The 15730-nt window shown below is 46.8% G+C and overlaps 1 protein-coding gene across 1 annotated transcript in view; it reads right to left on the reverse strand.

Annotated features, from left to right (window-relative positions):
- Nucleotides 1–15730, reverse strand: part of PRMT8 (protein arginine methyltransferase 8) — a 90822-nt gene that overhangs the window by 8829 nt on the left and 66263 nt on the right. Inside the window, exons 5-8 of the mRNA XM_035028442.1 lie at nt 14406–14548; nt 13714–13801; nt 6236–6351; nt 433–583 (exon numbers count right to left, since the gene is read on the reverse strand). Coding sequence (XP_034884333.1) covers nt 433–583; nt 6236–6351; nt 13714–13801; nt 14406–14548 — 498 coding nt within the window. The remainder of the gene's footprint in view (nt 1–432; nt 584–6235; nt 6352–13713; nt 13802–14405; nt 14549–15730) is intronic.

The raw sequence follows: 15730 nt of genomic DNA on the forward strand, positions 1-15730 counted from the left end.
ACAAAGAAAGGAAGGAGACAGAGAGACATAGGCTGCAGCCTACTGAGAGACCCGTTGAATCCTGTGGTAGGGCAAGGCAGTAAAGACAGGGAAACCTTACTCTATATCCTTACCGCTCGCATGGAATATGCTCAGTAAATGTTCAAAGAACAAATGTGCCTTTCAAATGGGGCTGCCCCCCTCTGCCTCTCCCTGCCCAACACACACTCTCAGCTCTGGTCTTACCATACCCATTTTCATCTACCTTCTCCTTTGGCAGCCAAAAGCGTGCTGGAGAAGGCTTATAAGATGCCAAGCAAGGGCCCCTGCCTGGCTCATGCCCCAGGTCCTGCCCCCAAGAAGAGGCCAACCCCGGTCACTTCTGCAAAGCCTCAACATGGAGGGTCTCAACATGGAGGGAGGGTCTGGAGTGAGTGCCCACCAAAGGCTCACCTGTGGAAAACCCCATTTTCTTGTGGCACTTGGTAAATTCAATATTAAAATAGGTGACCAGGGCGTGGATGTAGTCATTTCTCTGTATCTGCAGGCAGAAGGCAGATGTGAACGACAGCTCTTCCGTCTTCACCGTATAAATGTCCACTTCCTGTGGCCCAGAAGAAAGAGAATGCCAACACTTAGCGCCTCCACCAGGTCTGGATCCTGGTCAGCAGCTTCCTTCCCGTGGAAGACCACCAACAGTAGACTCTCTGGGGGTGTCATTACTCTCGGGGTGGCTCCCCAGCCCGCCCACCGCCCTCCCAGGGACCTCCTCCATCCTTTCTAGGGTGGGGTAAGCTCAGGCAATGGTGCAAACACATGTGAATCAGAATGTGTGGGGAACAGAATTAGGAAGGTCAATCATCTGGGGATGGGGGCTTATGGGGGAGGGGGAGGAGAGGGGAGAGGAGGATTAATGAGACAGAGCTTTCCTGAATCTAACGGAGCAGCCTCAAAGCAGTCCCCCTCAGCATTGCTTCCTTCATCTAGTGGTTCTCAAAGTGTAGTCCCAAATGATGGGCATTAGCATCACCTGGGTGCAAATTCTGAGTGGGTGGGGTAGGGACGGCATCTCAGACCTATGGAATCAAAACAGCAATCTGTGCTTTATCAAGCCCTCCCCTTGATTTGGGCGAACCAGATTAGTCATTTCCCAATTTTTTGATATTCAAGTTTCCAGCAATAGGAGGCACTAAGTATTATCTCAGGAGTGAGGACCTGAGCCCACCCACAGTCACAGACTGGACCAAGGGAAGTTCTGCTGACCATCTACACCAAGCCTGGATGAAAGAAAGAAAAGGCGGGGGAGAGAGACAGAGGAAGGAAGGAAGGAAGGAAGGAAGGAAGGAAGGAAGGAAGGAAGGAAAGAAGGCAGGCAGGCAGGCAGGCGGGGGAAGGCGGGAGGGAGGGAGGGAAAGAAAGAAAGGAAGGAACGAAGGAAGGAAGGAAAGAAGGAAGAAAGGGAGAGGGAAAGGGGAGGGAGAGGAAGGAAAAAAAAGAGAAAGGAAGAAAGAAAAAAGGGGAGAAATAAGAGGTAAGAATTTTTCAGTTCTGGCTGGGGAACGGAGAACACAAAGAACTAATAATTCTAACAATTTCAGTTGGGAAGTGGCTGAAAATCAATGTTGCGTGGGGAGCAAGTATAATGAAAGACAGTTTGCAATGTGCAACATGTTCTTTTCTGTGTGGAGGATGCTGACCTACTGTTTGCTGGCCCCAATGAGACAGGGCAAACCTTCCAAGAGCCCTAGAGGCATCAAGACAGTTTTCAGTGAGGTTTAAGGAAGCTTCCCATTGTTGGGGTTGTGTAGCAAGGACCTCTGTCTGAAGACTCTGTAAGAGCCAGACAGATACCCGTGTGCCTAGACTGGTTCCAAGGGGCTCTCCTGAGACCCGGATGATGGAAGATATTGGAGAAAATTAGGAGAGGGGTCTGAGGGTGGGGAAACAAGAGCAGGGAAGACACAGAATAATGTAACAGAAATGGCTTTTATCTCTACATATTTCTAGAATAAATAAAGGAAAAGCAGACGCAAAGCATCCCGGGGCCTTGAAAGAGAAGTCCTGTTTCCAGGGGGTGGACAGAGGAAGAGGTTTGGTCAAGGAGGCAAGTCAGATCAGAGCCCTATTGTGGTCTGTGGTGTATAGCCCTTGTATCCCCTGGGGGAAGCTGAAGCTCTGACCTATTAGTTGGGAAGAGGGTGGGATTGCAGATTTAGGGGAATGGGGAGCCCCTTGGTGATGTCACCTCAATGCAAGTTTTGTTGTGCTTCTAGAACCAAGGATGAGGAACAAGAATCAGTAGAATGGGAAGCCATGGGTCAGGCATGCAGAATTTGACGGGATTAGAAAGCCATCAATGCAAGAGCCCTTTTGGTAGCATCCCTAGGAAGTCGTCATCGGGTGCTTGCTAGGACACCTTCGTGGGTGATGTATTCAGTACCTGTCAGGCAGCTGATTCCATTTCCTGACATCTCCAATGGACGGGTCCCTCTTCAAAACGAGTGAGGAGAGTACACACCCGTCTCTGTAACTTCCACCCATGGTATAAGCCAAATGCCTATTCCCGCTCACATGGGCCCCCTAAACCTTTTCTTCTCCAACATAAACTGTGTCTGGTTTTTCATTCACTTCTCATGAGTCATGATTTCTTACTCTGTCACCCTCCTTGTTTGGGACCTACTTCTAGCAGCCTCTGGTCTCAAAGAGCACACTGCTGGCTCAGACGCACTCGGCTGGCCAAGCCCTCTCCCTCCACCGCATCCTGCTCGTGCTCCTTTTTCCTTTTGTCCTGGAAACTGAGTGTAGGATCCTCCATTATATGTCATCCTGCTAAGTTTGATCCATGGCTCCTTTTTAAAGCCAGCGCCTGTCAGCCTACATGACATTCGTTAGCCCTCCGGCCACATGCTGCCCAAGGTTCCTTCCAGCTCCACAACTCAGAGCAAGATGTGGTTAACTGTATTTTTGTTAATGGCATCAGCACAGTCCACCAGGCTCACGGTGCCTACACTTACTGACTACCATTTGCTTCTTAGCCAGGGCCAGACGGCCAGGCTCCAGACTCTTTCCAAGGTCCTTGTTATCTTTTTCTCTCGGTCCCTCTGCCTCCAGCCTCACCTGGTCTTTCCACCTACTTCTGGCTATCTCAGCAGCCTGGCCCCCTCGTTGGACAGGATCTCAGCACAGAGGCTGCCCATTATGGATCTGTGTACCCTCGCTGTGTAACCTAGCACCTGCCAGCCCTCAGTCTTCTCCTTACTGGCCTCCACACTCGACAATGTTCCTGCCCCCAGCCCCAGGCCTCTTCTCCAAACCAAGCCACTAATCCCTCAGATCCATTCAGACTGTACTGCTCTCTGAATCCGAAACCTTCCATGACTCTGTATCGCTTACCTAAAGAGAGTGGCCCTCTTGGCCTGAACACAGACAGGAGCTCCAAAGGTAGGCTCCGGGACACATCTGGACATGGCTGCTTTCTCCAGTCACCCGCCTCACTTCTTCACGACATTCAGGGCGCGCATGTGCACGCACACACACACTCCATCCCTCCTCCATAGGGTCCTGCTCTCAGATGTACATCAACCACTCTCAGCTATCGACTCCCCTGTTAGCTGATAGTGTTCACTAAGTCCTACAGATATTTGCATCTTAACAGGGGCCTCTGAAGGAACAAAAGTTTTCGAGACAGAAGTGATGAAGCTATACATTAAAATGGTGACAATGGAGGGGCTCCCGGCTGGCTCAGTCCGTAGAGCATGTGACTCTTGATCTTGGGGTTGTGAGTTGGGCATAGAGCTCACTAAAATAAAATAAAATAAAGCAAAATAAAATAAAATAAAATAAAACAAAATGCTGACAATAGAGGCAGTTTGTCTTTTGGAATGAGGGCTGGGCCATCTGTGAAGGTGGCCAGCTATGACTAGGCTTTGGAGACTCAGAGGCCCTCAGGGCTCAGGTCCACCCTCCTGTCAGACCCAAAGGCTACAGAGCCAAACCCGTTACCTGGCTCCCTAGAGCCCTGAGCCCTGTGGTGGAAGGTTTCTGTATTCCTTCTGCAGCAGCATCTCTGACACCACAGGGGGTCCCCCTGACTAGGCCTCAGGGAACCCCCATTAAGCAGAGGGCTCTGGAGGCCTCAATACTCAGAAGAACCCCCAGTCTCTGTTATCCCCAGCACCAAATAACGTTACAAATGGATGTCTCAGAGCAGAAGACTGGTCAAAACAGAGTCTTAATTATAATAAAATGTCACACTCTGCAACGTTAATAGCGATGAAAGTAGCAATTAAGTGTGTGAAGAAGGGCAGGTGTTTTCCCAGCAGGCTTGGCAAAATGTTGCTTAGCACACTGGCGAGCAAGCTGATGGAGGGGCTCTCCTGGTTGCAGAAGCATGCACAGACAGCCCTTACCCTTCTCGGGGAAGAGAGGAAGAAGGGTTGCGGGCACAGGGAGGGGGCAGGACTTCAGCCCCAAGGAGTTTACAGGAGTGTGTGACGCGTGCCCTTCTGCACCCCATTCCCTGAGTTCGGTTGCTTTGCCCCTGGCTGCACTCAGGTATAACCAAGGGGAAGACCCTTGCTGGGAGTGGGGGGAAGAAGGCGGGAGGCCAGGGTGGCCTGGGGGCGGGGGTGGGATGCGGGGAGGAGAAGCAGGCCAGTCCACCACGTGACCTGCAGTAGACCTATGGAAGCACAGTGGCCACACCTACCGTCAAAGGTGGAAAAGGTGGAAATTGACCTGGGGCCCCAGCACATTGAAGGAGTTGTACCTTCAAGCCAAGGCCATGACACACAGGTGCCTAACGGTTCCATATAGCTGCCACATGTCATTTAGGCAAATTCAGTTGCACCAGTTTGGGAGTATACTTTCCTGCTTTTGTTTGGGGCAGGGAGAGGCTTCAGGGACCGAGGGGCCGATAGGAAAAAACTAAAAGGACACGTTTGTTTGCAGTTGAGCCTGCCTGGACTTGGGATGGGCCGAGTTAAGAAGTAGTGAGAACCCCATCAACAGAGAGCCCAAGACTTAGATTTCCAGCCACATCTCTTAGGCGGGATGTTACAAGGAAGCAGCAGCTGATGAGACTCATCTGTGTATTTGCCCTCGGAGGTCCCTTCTAAATGCTACAATGACACTATGGACCAAGAGTTGTGTTTCTTCTTAGGAAGACTGTGCCCAGGGACAAGGGACAGTTGTTAACCTAGCAAAGCCGTGGTATATATCAGAACTTCAGAAACCTCTCCTCATCCCCAGTGGCCCTGGACTCTTCCCCTTTATCCCCTGAAAATGCTGCCCGTCTCCAGCCCAATACTCCTGGCAAAGAAGTGACACATATAGGACCAGAGCCGGCAAGTATGTTTTAGTAAGATGAGGGCTACGTGGGCCAATGAATACTTACAGAATGAACCCAGATTTTTAAATTAAAAAGTTAGCTTCAACCATATGAAAGTGATGTCTTTCTAGATTTAAAAAAACCAAATATCAGTAGTTTATATGGTTCAACATAATATATTAGTGTCTGTAAATGCAAATTCTCAGGAAAGGGCTGGAAAGATCAATCCAACATGTGAACAGTATTACCTCCAGGAAAAGTGTGGGGTTGAAAGGGAGGGGAGGTCAAGGGGAGCTTTTGTTTTCACTCTCTCAAATTTGCTACGTTTGAATATTTAATAATAAGAATACACTAAGGATCGGTGTGCCGAGGATGCTGACCAGCTGTTCTTCATTTGCACTGAAGAAAGTCTTGTCAGGAAAGCTGTTAGAGCATATGTACAAACAAGACCACTCAGGAAGGGGGTTGAGTAGCTCTGTCTGGCCAGGTCAGATGTGTGCTTGGAGGTGGGAGTATAAATGCCGATTACACAGCAGATTGAGGTATTGGATTGCTTCCCTAAGAGGGCCATCCACCTCGGAATGGAGGAGCTTCCTCAAACCTGAGCATACCCTCCTGCCTCTCTGCTGATGCCCCCTCCCCCATACCCTTCCCTTTGCACCACCGAGGGATGTGAACTGACTCCCTCCCCTCAGCTGTGCCACTGTGGAGTCCAGGGGCTCTCTCTGTGACTCTGCTTAGTATGAGCATCTTCTTTTGACTGGCGGTCACCTTAGGTTGCCAAAGGCTCTGGCCAAGGTGGCCTGCTTTGCCAGGCCAGGGCTGTGCAGGAGCTGAATATTGCTTTTACTCCAGGCCCACAGGTTTCCAGGGTGGCACAGCTGGGTTGCCAGCATGCTTGGGCCCCAGCAGAATGAGTCTGCAGACCTTTATTAAACAGGCATTGGTCACCACTTGCTTTGGGTCCACGATGTCCACCAGGGGCTCCTTCATGGCAACATCCCGGATACAGGTCATATCAAAGCCATAGACATTCTCCCACCCTGTGAAAACAGAGCGAGACATGAGGGCCAGCAGCAGGACCCGCGGAAGTCTTCCCAGCCCTCCTGAGGACTAGAGCACAGCATGCCCAAGAGGGGGAGGGGCATCCCATGTTCCCCTGCAATCAGAATAGAAGAATCACTCATCTGGGTGAAGAGCTTTGCAGAACATACAGATTGCACTTGATGGTAGGAAAACTAAAGCTCAGAGAGGCTGAAAAACTTCTCTAAGGTCACACGCCAGAATGCCACAGGGTCAAGACTAGAATCCAGATTGCCTGACTCTTCCTGTATCCACTTTCCTGTCCCTCTATCTGAGCCAGCAGAGTCTCCTACAAACTCTTATCTGGCACCCACATTTCTATCTTGATGCCTTTGCTCAAGCTGTCCTGCACACTTAGAAGACCCACCTCTCTCCTGTCCCCACCCACTGAATCTTTAACAAAGCAGGGAGAAACATGGGCTCTTAAAATTATATAGACTAGTTTGAATCCCAGCACCACCACTTACTGGCCAGGCCCTTGTGCTAATTCCCTAACATCTCTGAACCTCTGTTTTTTCAACTGCAAAACGAGGGGGGAGGGTGGGTCTGTGAGAGTCTTGGCCTTTCTCACATGCCATGATGCACTCACTAAGAATCCATCCCATAAGAAATACCCCCAGGTGGTGCACAACCATCCCAGTGGTGCTCATTGGCTCCTTGTGGCTGCTCATAAGATGCTTTGAGAGGGAGAAAGATGTAGGGTGCAAGGCTGGTGAGTAAATGAATGTACATCTGATGGCCCAAGACCATCCTTATATGGTGGCAATCATTGCTACCATTGACTGACCACCTAGCTGAAGCCAGACTCTTCATTTAATCTATCCAGCAACCTCCAGGGGATATGTCTATTGACAGTCAAGGAAACAGGCTGGGAGAAGTTGGCATGTGGCCCACACACAATATATGGGCCAAGATCACACATCAAGGAGATGGTGGAACTAGGGCTCACTCCAGCTTGTCCCCTGACTCTTCAGCTGCACTGACCCAGCTGTGACAGCAACCAGGAATGCAATTTCCTCCCCCATACTGTAGAGGGTGTGGCCTAAGCAGAAGCTTTAGTCACTGAGCAGCTGAATCTCATTTGTCTGTTTATGCAGATGGGTCTAGAAATGCATCGAAGGAGAGATGCTTTTCTCTAGAATCTTATGGGATTAAATTTCCTTTTAAACTGTGCATCAAACAAATGGTAGTTTCGGGAACTATGTTTCCGTATGTTTAGTAGAGGGGGTGTGTGAAGAGGGAGGTGGGAACAGTCAGTGAAAGCCGCGTGTTTCTTTGACTCCTTTCTAAGGCACACAAAGACCTTCCTCAGGGAGAAGAGGCAGAGAAAATAATCATCTCCCAGAGGGTGAGCACTTGTGAAATTCTGGCTTGAGGATAAGATGCCAGTCATATCCATTAAATCACATGAGGTTGGTGCCAAGTTCCTAGTTGAAGCCTACGTTTGGAGAAGTAAGCTGCTTGGTTGGCAATGGGACGTGCTTCAGAGGAGTTGCCCTTCTAGAGTCTGGAAGCCCCCAGATAAAACATATACACTAAACAAAGTGCCTTCATTTTAAATCTTTCCTAAAGACACCTGCTGCCATGTTCCTGCTCTCCCATTCCCCACCCTGCCTTAAGTTGAGGTTAAGGGCAAGTGTCGGGCAAAAACCCAAGAGTCCATGTGCATGATGGTTAAAGGCCTGGGCTTTGGAGTTCAACTCTGGGTTCTGCCATTTATTTGCTGTGTAATATTAGCAAAAATTTAGCTCTCGAAGAGTTGGTTTCTTCTTTAAAATAGAGATGATGGTGATAACCACAGCTACTCTGTTGGGTTGTCATGAGGATTAAATGTAGAGTGTGTAAGGGGATGCCTGGCACACAGAGCTGCTGGTACATAGTGATTGTTATCATGATGTGGTTTGAGCTCTGGCTTCGTCACCATCTGAGCTGCGTGATCTTGGACATATCAATCCTCTTCTCTGGGCTTGTTTGTAAAGTGAGGAGTTTGGTTCAGTGGTTCTGTGCTCCAGAATCATCTGAGATGCTTTTAAAAATACAAATTCCTGGGCCCAAACCAGATCTGCTGAATCGGAATCTCCAGATTTGGGATCTGGGAAACTGGAATTTTACAAATCTATGTAGGTAGGGGCGCCTGGGTGACTCAGTCAGTTAAGAGTCTGACTCTTGATTTTGGCTCAAGTCATGATCTCAGGGTCGTCTGAGCAGGGAGTCTGCTTGAGATTCTCTCTCTCCTTCTCCCTCTGCCCCTCCCCCCACCACATGCACATGCTCTTTCTCACTCTCTCTCTCTCTCAAAAAAAAAAAATTCCTTTACAGTCAAGAAATGGTGAGTTGAATGTCTCTTGCTTTTGTGAAACCTTTTCTAACCATTCCCAACTATGAGACTACTTCTATATCCTCAACACCTATAGCCCAGTATCTAGTGCAATACAAGCGCACAGATAATGCTTTTTTAATTGGAACTCATTCCCAAATATTTAATGTTCTACACTGCCTTGCAATGCCCAGTATTTTAGTTACCTTTTCAGAGGTTAATTCATGTTTTTCTCCCCAGCTAGACTACCTTACCTTCAGTTATTCAGGAGAAAGTTCACCCAGGACAATAAATTTGTTTTCTCTTCTTTCTGCTAACCATTTATCTCCCACTAGCTCCTTTAGCAGAAGTGGAGCAGGGATGGGAGACAACACTAATCAAACAGATTAATTTTTCGTTGCAACTCTGTCTTGTTTATTGACTAAGTGAATGTGGGGTGAGGGCTATTGCTACCAGGAAATATTGTTATTAATTTTCTTATTTAAATTTAAACAATAACATCAGATGGACCTGTGAACTTTTGTTTATGGATTAAAAAACAAATTCTCAGAAAGGACAGCACTGAGGCACGATGAATGTAACTAAAGCAACAGCCAAACCCCAACCTATCATTATGACAGACTAGATTGACTCAAATCCCCACTTTAAAAGCCTGGCAGAGGAAAAGGCATACTCTTTTCTGGGCATAAATATTGTGCATCTGTCCCTATTGTTCTCTTACTGATATTGCCCAGCATTAAGAAAAATTACAAGATGAATGAAAAAGGAAAAAAAAATGACCATCATCAGAAGAAAATATAGTCAATAGAAACAGACTTAGAGACAGCCCAGATGTTGGAATTATCCAATAGAGACTTTAAAGTACCTATAATAAGAAGTTAAAGAATCCAATTGGAAAAACATGCATGAACAGATCAGGAATTTCACTGGTGAGATGGAAACTATAAAAATGAGCCAATGGAAATGTTAGAAATGAAAATCACAATATTAGGGGTGAAGAATTCTTTCAATGTGCTTATTAAAAGAATGCATACATCAGAGGAAGTAATGAATAACTTCAAGATAGGTCAATAAAAATTATCCAAACTTAAATACAGAGAGAGAAAAAATATAGCACCCAAGATCCATAGGACAATATAAAACAGTATCTAACATGTGTAATTGGAGTCCCTGAAGGAGAAGAGAAAGAGAATCAGGCAGGAAAAAATATTTGCAGAGATAATGGCTCAAAATTTTCCTGAATCAATGAAATCATCAACCCATAGATCCAAGAATGCTGTAGAACCCCAAGCAGGATAAATAGAAAGGAAAACACTTGTAGACACATCCGAGTCAACCTGATGAGTATCAAAATAAAGAGAAAATCTCAAAAGCAGTTGCAGAAAAAGAAATGTGAAGTACTGGAGAACCAACTTTATGTTTCATTGAAGAGAGCTGAAGCTACATCCTCCTTCCCCACCCTGGCCCCACAGTTTCAGTTTCTCCGCTAGGGCGGATGGGACTGCCTCCGAATGTGTTAGAGAGAAACAGAGCAAGTGCCACCAGGCGCTACTTACAGTTTCACCTCTAGACAGAAGGGAAGGTGTTCACAATAGTTTCATACATTCTAGTCTCTCAGGCACAGAGGCAACTTCTTGTATAAAATAGGACAGAGGGGCACCTGGGTGGCTCAGTCGGTTAAGCGTCTGCCTTTGGCTCAGGTCATGATCCCAGTGTCCTGGCATCGAGCCCTGCATCGGGCTCCCTGCTCCGAGGGAAGCCTGCTTCTCCCTCTCCCACTGCCTCTCCCCCCAGCTTATGCTCTCTCTCTCGTTCACTCTCTCTCTCTCTCTCAAATAAATAAATACAATCTTTTTTAAAAAATAAAATAAAATAGGAAAGAGCCGGAGAACAGAGCTCTGGATGTTGAGGGTGGGGGTGAAGGTGGGAAAGAACCACATGGAGAGCAACTGAGCACTCCAAGAGGTCCTGCCTTTACAACCTCCCTCGGGCTGCAGGCACCACTGACGCTACGGAAGGCCTTCCTTCTTATCTTCTCATGAGCTGGGAAGCTGGTGCCCATATCTCTGACTCCCAGCAGGCTGGAGATTAATGTATTGGGTCATATTCGTGTATTGGATAAGAAATCAAATAGAACACCTACCACGTTTCCTTCCAGTTTTAAGATTCTATAAATCTCCTCCATAGTAGAAATTTTAAAAAATGATCGCTCCTCTCTCTCGTGGTTACACACTACACTTTGCACATTCCTCTACTGCTTATTTTTACTCCTTCATTTGTTTCTTCATGCATTCACTCAACACAATATGTATCGTGAGACTGGTTCATGCCAATCATTTGCCTCTCTTCTTCTGTGTTCTCTAGTAGCTGGTGAGCAAAATAAAGGCAATTTCTGTGTTTCACTTATTCTTGTGTTTCTATGTTGCATGTGACTGAGAAAGGAAAGGAGAGGGGAGAGGAGGAGGGAAGGGGAGAGAGAGGGAGGGGGAAAGGGCGGGGAGGGAAGGGGAAGGTGGTGGAAAGGAGGAGAGGGGCAGGGAGGAAGCGGTTTTGTAACAATTTACTTTGTGAAAGGGTCTGGGCTTGTCTCATTCTCCTGCCCCACTTTAAGATTTTTCTTTTTTAACCGGTTCTTGAACCAACTGAAATTTGCTTACAATTGTTCCCTTAGCAACCAGCAACCTTTATGCTTTACTTTTGATTTAGAACTCAAGAGTATCCAAAATCTCTGTTTATCTGAAACAGATTTCTAAATGGGCTTGCTTCCTTTACTAAAAACAAAAACAGATCATTAAAAAATTTTTAAATGGAAAACTTCACAGTTTTTTAAATAAATTTTAAATGTATGTTTGATTTTTATTTTTTGGGTCTGGGGTTTTTGGTGTTTGTTGGATAGAAGACTCCAGAGCAAACATTTCACAAGAAAAGAGGATTTAAATTTTTTAGAAGCTGATTTAAATTTTTTTTCTTCCCCAGAACCTATGAAAATTGCAGTGGTCAGCATAAGATTAAGTCACACCATCTCCAATCCTGCACCAGCACCTGAGGAACAGCAACTGCCCTCTTGCGCCTTCCAGGGTCCATGCAGTCCAGTCCAGCTCCAGCTGGCTCACTACAATGTGCATCTGCCACAGGTTCCCAAACACAATCCAGGGAAAGGAGGAAGGTAAGGAATGTTGGCTTTTAAACCATGAGGAAGTCCCTTAAAGAGCGGTGCCCAGGGTCAGGGCTCGGTAAATATTTATGCATAAGAATGAAGAATGCACCTGAAGGTTCTCCTCAAAACACGATTCGGTATAGTTACACCGCAAGAACTCCAAAAGCAGTATTATAATGCAGCTCCAGGGCAAAATATGTCCTATTTATACATGCATTTGATCAATGTTCACTGTTGGGTTGTTTCTGCAATCTACCGTGAGAGCACATCTGTCCTAGATTCTGAGCCACTGGAGGCCAACAAGCTTGGCAGTCAGGCTCGCTTACCAGAGCTGCAAACAGAAAAGGGCTTAGTGACGTGTTCAGTGCCTAGGTCCAGTCTGGTGCCATGTGCCTCCAAGAACTGTCACATCCTTTCCTATACATCATCTCACTTAATCCTCATGGCTAGTGTGTGGGATTGGTGATATTATCTGTGAGGCCAAAGGGGTTGGGTAAATTGCTCCCAGTCATCCAGGTAGGATTTGAACCCAGAGCTGGCAGACTTTGAAACATGATCATCCAACGTAGGCTACTCTCCCTCTCATTGCTCATCAAATGTTAGAAATGTCACCAGATTGGCTGGAGGCAGAGGGCACAGAGCTTCGAATAACTGTCCGGCTTCTGCCATCTCCTGAATCTGACTCTGAACTTTGTGCTTTGATGTTTTATTTCCAGGAGGGTGTGAACACACACACAAATGTACACATTCCATAGTGCAGTCCAGTGTCATTAATGGCACTAGAAAAATTAGATGGCAATCATGTGAATCCACGGAGCAACAATTTGTCGAACTATCAAGTCTCAGCCTCTCAGGGTGCTGATCCTTTGCTCAGTCTGTGCATGCCTCCATAGTAATCTTGCCAAGGAGGGCTTGACCACTGCAGGGGCAGGAACCCCAAGTCTGCTGACTCCATCGCACTGCGTAGAGTTCCTGTGTCATGCTTTGGGTTGGATTGTGTGTGTGCTTGCCTGTGTGAGGGGCTCTTTGCTCCTTTGTCGTGTTTTCTTCTGGCTGAGGAGACATGGCTGTTTCTAAGTGATGGGAACACATTTGAAATAAGCTTGAGGACTAGCTTGTGTCACTGAGGAATGCTACCCTCTAAATTAAAAAGAACAAAGCATCCTTTTCGGACCAGATATGACATTGGAGAGGGTTTTTGTTTGTTTGGCTTTTTTTCCCTAAAAGAACAAATTTTCAACTGATAAAGCAGTATGAATGTAGGTTTGGATATGAGTCCCTGACACACGCATGTACACAACTGCACATATATGGCATGCAAAGTCTCCATCTCTCCCCACCCCCACTGCCATCCATTCCCCCAAAAGAACCGCAAAGAAGAATATATATTTTACTTAATGTGAAGAAGAGTCACTATCATTTTCATAAATTCAAGTAGCATGAAGGCAGGCTTCAGAATGGTCGAGCTGGCTAGCGATCTGCCATTTTTGACCCCTGTAGTGGACTTTTGGGATAACCGAAACTCCTCAGGCTCCCAGCCCCCTGGCCTGATGTTCTCTACAAAAATCAGTTTCTGTTGCTTCAGCTCATTTTTCATTCACATTGCTTTCATTCTCTCACCCCAGGATATGTCTCTTAAATCAACTGCTTTGCTTATTTTCTCTCTGCAGACCTCCTACCCTTGGGACCAAGGGAAAACGCCTAGAGAGAAGAATCCAGAATAAGTCACAGGTAAACTCCTCCATAGGCATATCAGCTGTATTCATGAGGCTGGTTGCTTATCTCAGAGCCACTGTAGTACCTCCCACCCCAACTGTGAGAAAGACAAAAACTTAAAAGGCGACTTACAGTGGATTTTGAAGTCCTTGTACTGTCTGTCTTCAATTGCTACCACGTACAAAGCTGCCCGGTCTGGAAACATAAGCCCTCCAGGTTTCTGTTGATGAATTGTGGGGAAATGGGTCTCGTAATCTATTCACCTGACAAAGACATCACATTTTGAACTGCACATAGAGTCACCAGACAGGCACCCCCTTGCCAGCATTTCTCATTCAGCAGACTGTCACCTTGGCCAGGGTTAGGGTTAGGATGACAATGCCCAATTTTTATTTGGGAATGGGGAGAACTTGAGGGACCTAAGTGGAGACCATAGAACAAATGAACTGGGGCAAAGGTAAGTTCAATGGGGAACAGCCTGGACAAGCCAGAGTCAGAAGCATGCTCAGCTCTCTGGCAGCCAAACAAGTCCTAAGTACCTGTTGACCAGAAGAGATTTTTGTCTTGACAACAGAGAATGGGTGTTGATTACAACCAAAGAGGACAAGGTGAGCCCTACAGAACAATGAGGCAGACATGTTGGACCTGGGTACCATCGTTCTGTCCCCTGAAGCAGATCTGGTTTAAGGAGAGGGGTCTGGAGGAGGTGACCTTCTAGCCCAAGCCCTCTCTGGAGTCCTCATATTCTTCCTAGACTGTCGACCAGGGGTAGAGCAGCAGGACAGCCAGCAGACCAACAAGGGGACGGCATGCAGGACACTTACCAGCCACTTGTCCCTGGCAAAGATCACCGTGTTGAGCATTGACTCATAGAACAGACAGTAGCCCATCCACTCGCTGATGATGATGTCTACCTTCTCCACAGGCAGCTCCACCTCTTCTACTTTACCCTTAAATATGGTGATGACTGGAAAATAGGAACCCCACGGCCACACTTTGCAGGGACCCTAGCCTGGAACCATGAGCACCCCACATCAGGGCCAGACCTGCAGGTTTTAGCCCTGTTCTGATTCTGCTTTTAGGATGTGACGTACCTCATCCTTCACCAAGCTAGTTATGCAAAGAGAACTGCGAACGACTTGCATGTTTTCTCCCCAAAATGTACATGGCAGTGACTATGTCCTGGCCCCTGTGCCGAGCCTGTGATACGCACCATATCATGTGATCTTCCCAGCAACTCCATGAAGTAAGCACGTTACTATTATTCTCATTTTTGAAGTGAGGCTTAGAGAGGTTGAATTGTGGGTGTGGAAGTACAGGCCAGTCTAATATGCTATGACTCTAACACTCTGATCACAGTCCCCATCCCATTTTAAGCCACCATGATGGTTCAGATCCAAAGGGCAAAGACGTTCACATCCAGGGCTCATCCCCCAGTGGGTTCGTGAGGAAGGCAACTTGGTGTCTTGACAAGAGCATGGGCTCTATAATCAGGGGTTTAAGTCCTGATCTTCTCATTATTAACTATATGATTTTGCACAAGTTATTTGACTGAACTCCGATTCCCCAGAAAACAACCAAGGAAAGTAATATCTACTTAGCGGGCAGTTGAACTGATACGATGAAATAACAAATGTTAAGTGCCAGGCTTATAGCCAGGGCTCAAGAGAAGGTACACATCATCTGAAATTTCCCCCCTTGCTGATGGAAAGGTGAGGGGGATAAGGATGGAACCACTCTCCTGCTCTTAGTGACCTCTGCTCATGAGTCACTTCCTAGACCTTCCTATCCCTCCGTGGCAGGAGAAACTTCTTAGTTGAGTTTTTGATCATTTGACATAGTCATACACATAATCTTGGAGTCTCTTTTTTGCATTGGTTGCTCTAAAGATCATAGCAAACACTATCTTAGATGCTGCTATGAAATTGACAGGGTGATGTATTGGTTGGCTGATTCCATCTGAACATTTCCTCTGAAAGGATACACAGATTCATGCTCTGAAATTCTCTTTCTGCACCATCTTCTGAAAAATCACACCATGCCTGAGCTTTGCTGGGAAAATTGAACAAGAGCTTGTATTCAGGAGTGAAAAAAAACAAAAAAACAAAAACCTGTACACAAAGAGAACACATCTGTCCTGAATCTGAGC

The sequence above is a fragment of the Mirounga leonina genome, unplaced genomic scaffold (assembly GCF_011800145.1).
Source record: "Mirounga leonina isolate KUSES-001 unplaced genomic scaffold, KU_Mleo_1.0 Mir_201, whole genome shotgun sequence".
NCBI classification, from domain to species: Eukaryota; Metazoa; Chordata; class Mammalia; order Carnivora; family Phocidae; genus Mirounga; species Mirounga leonina.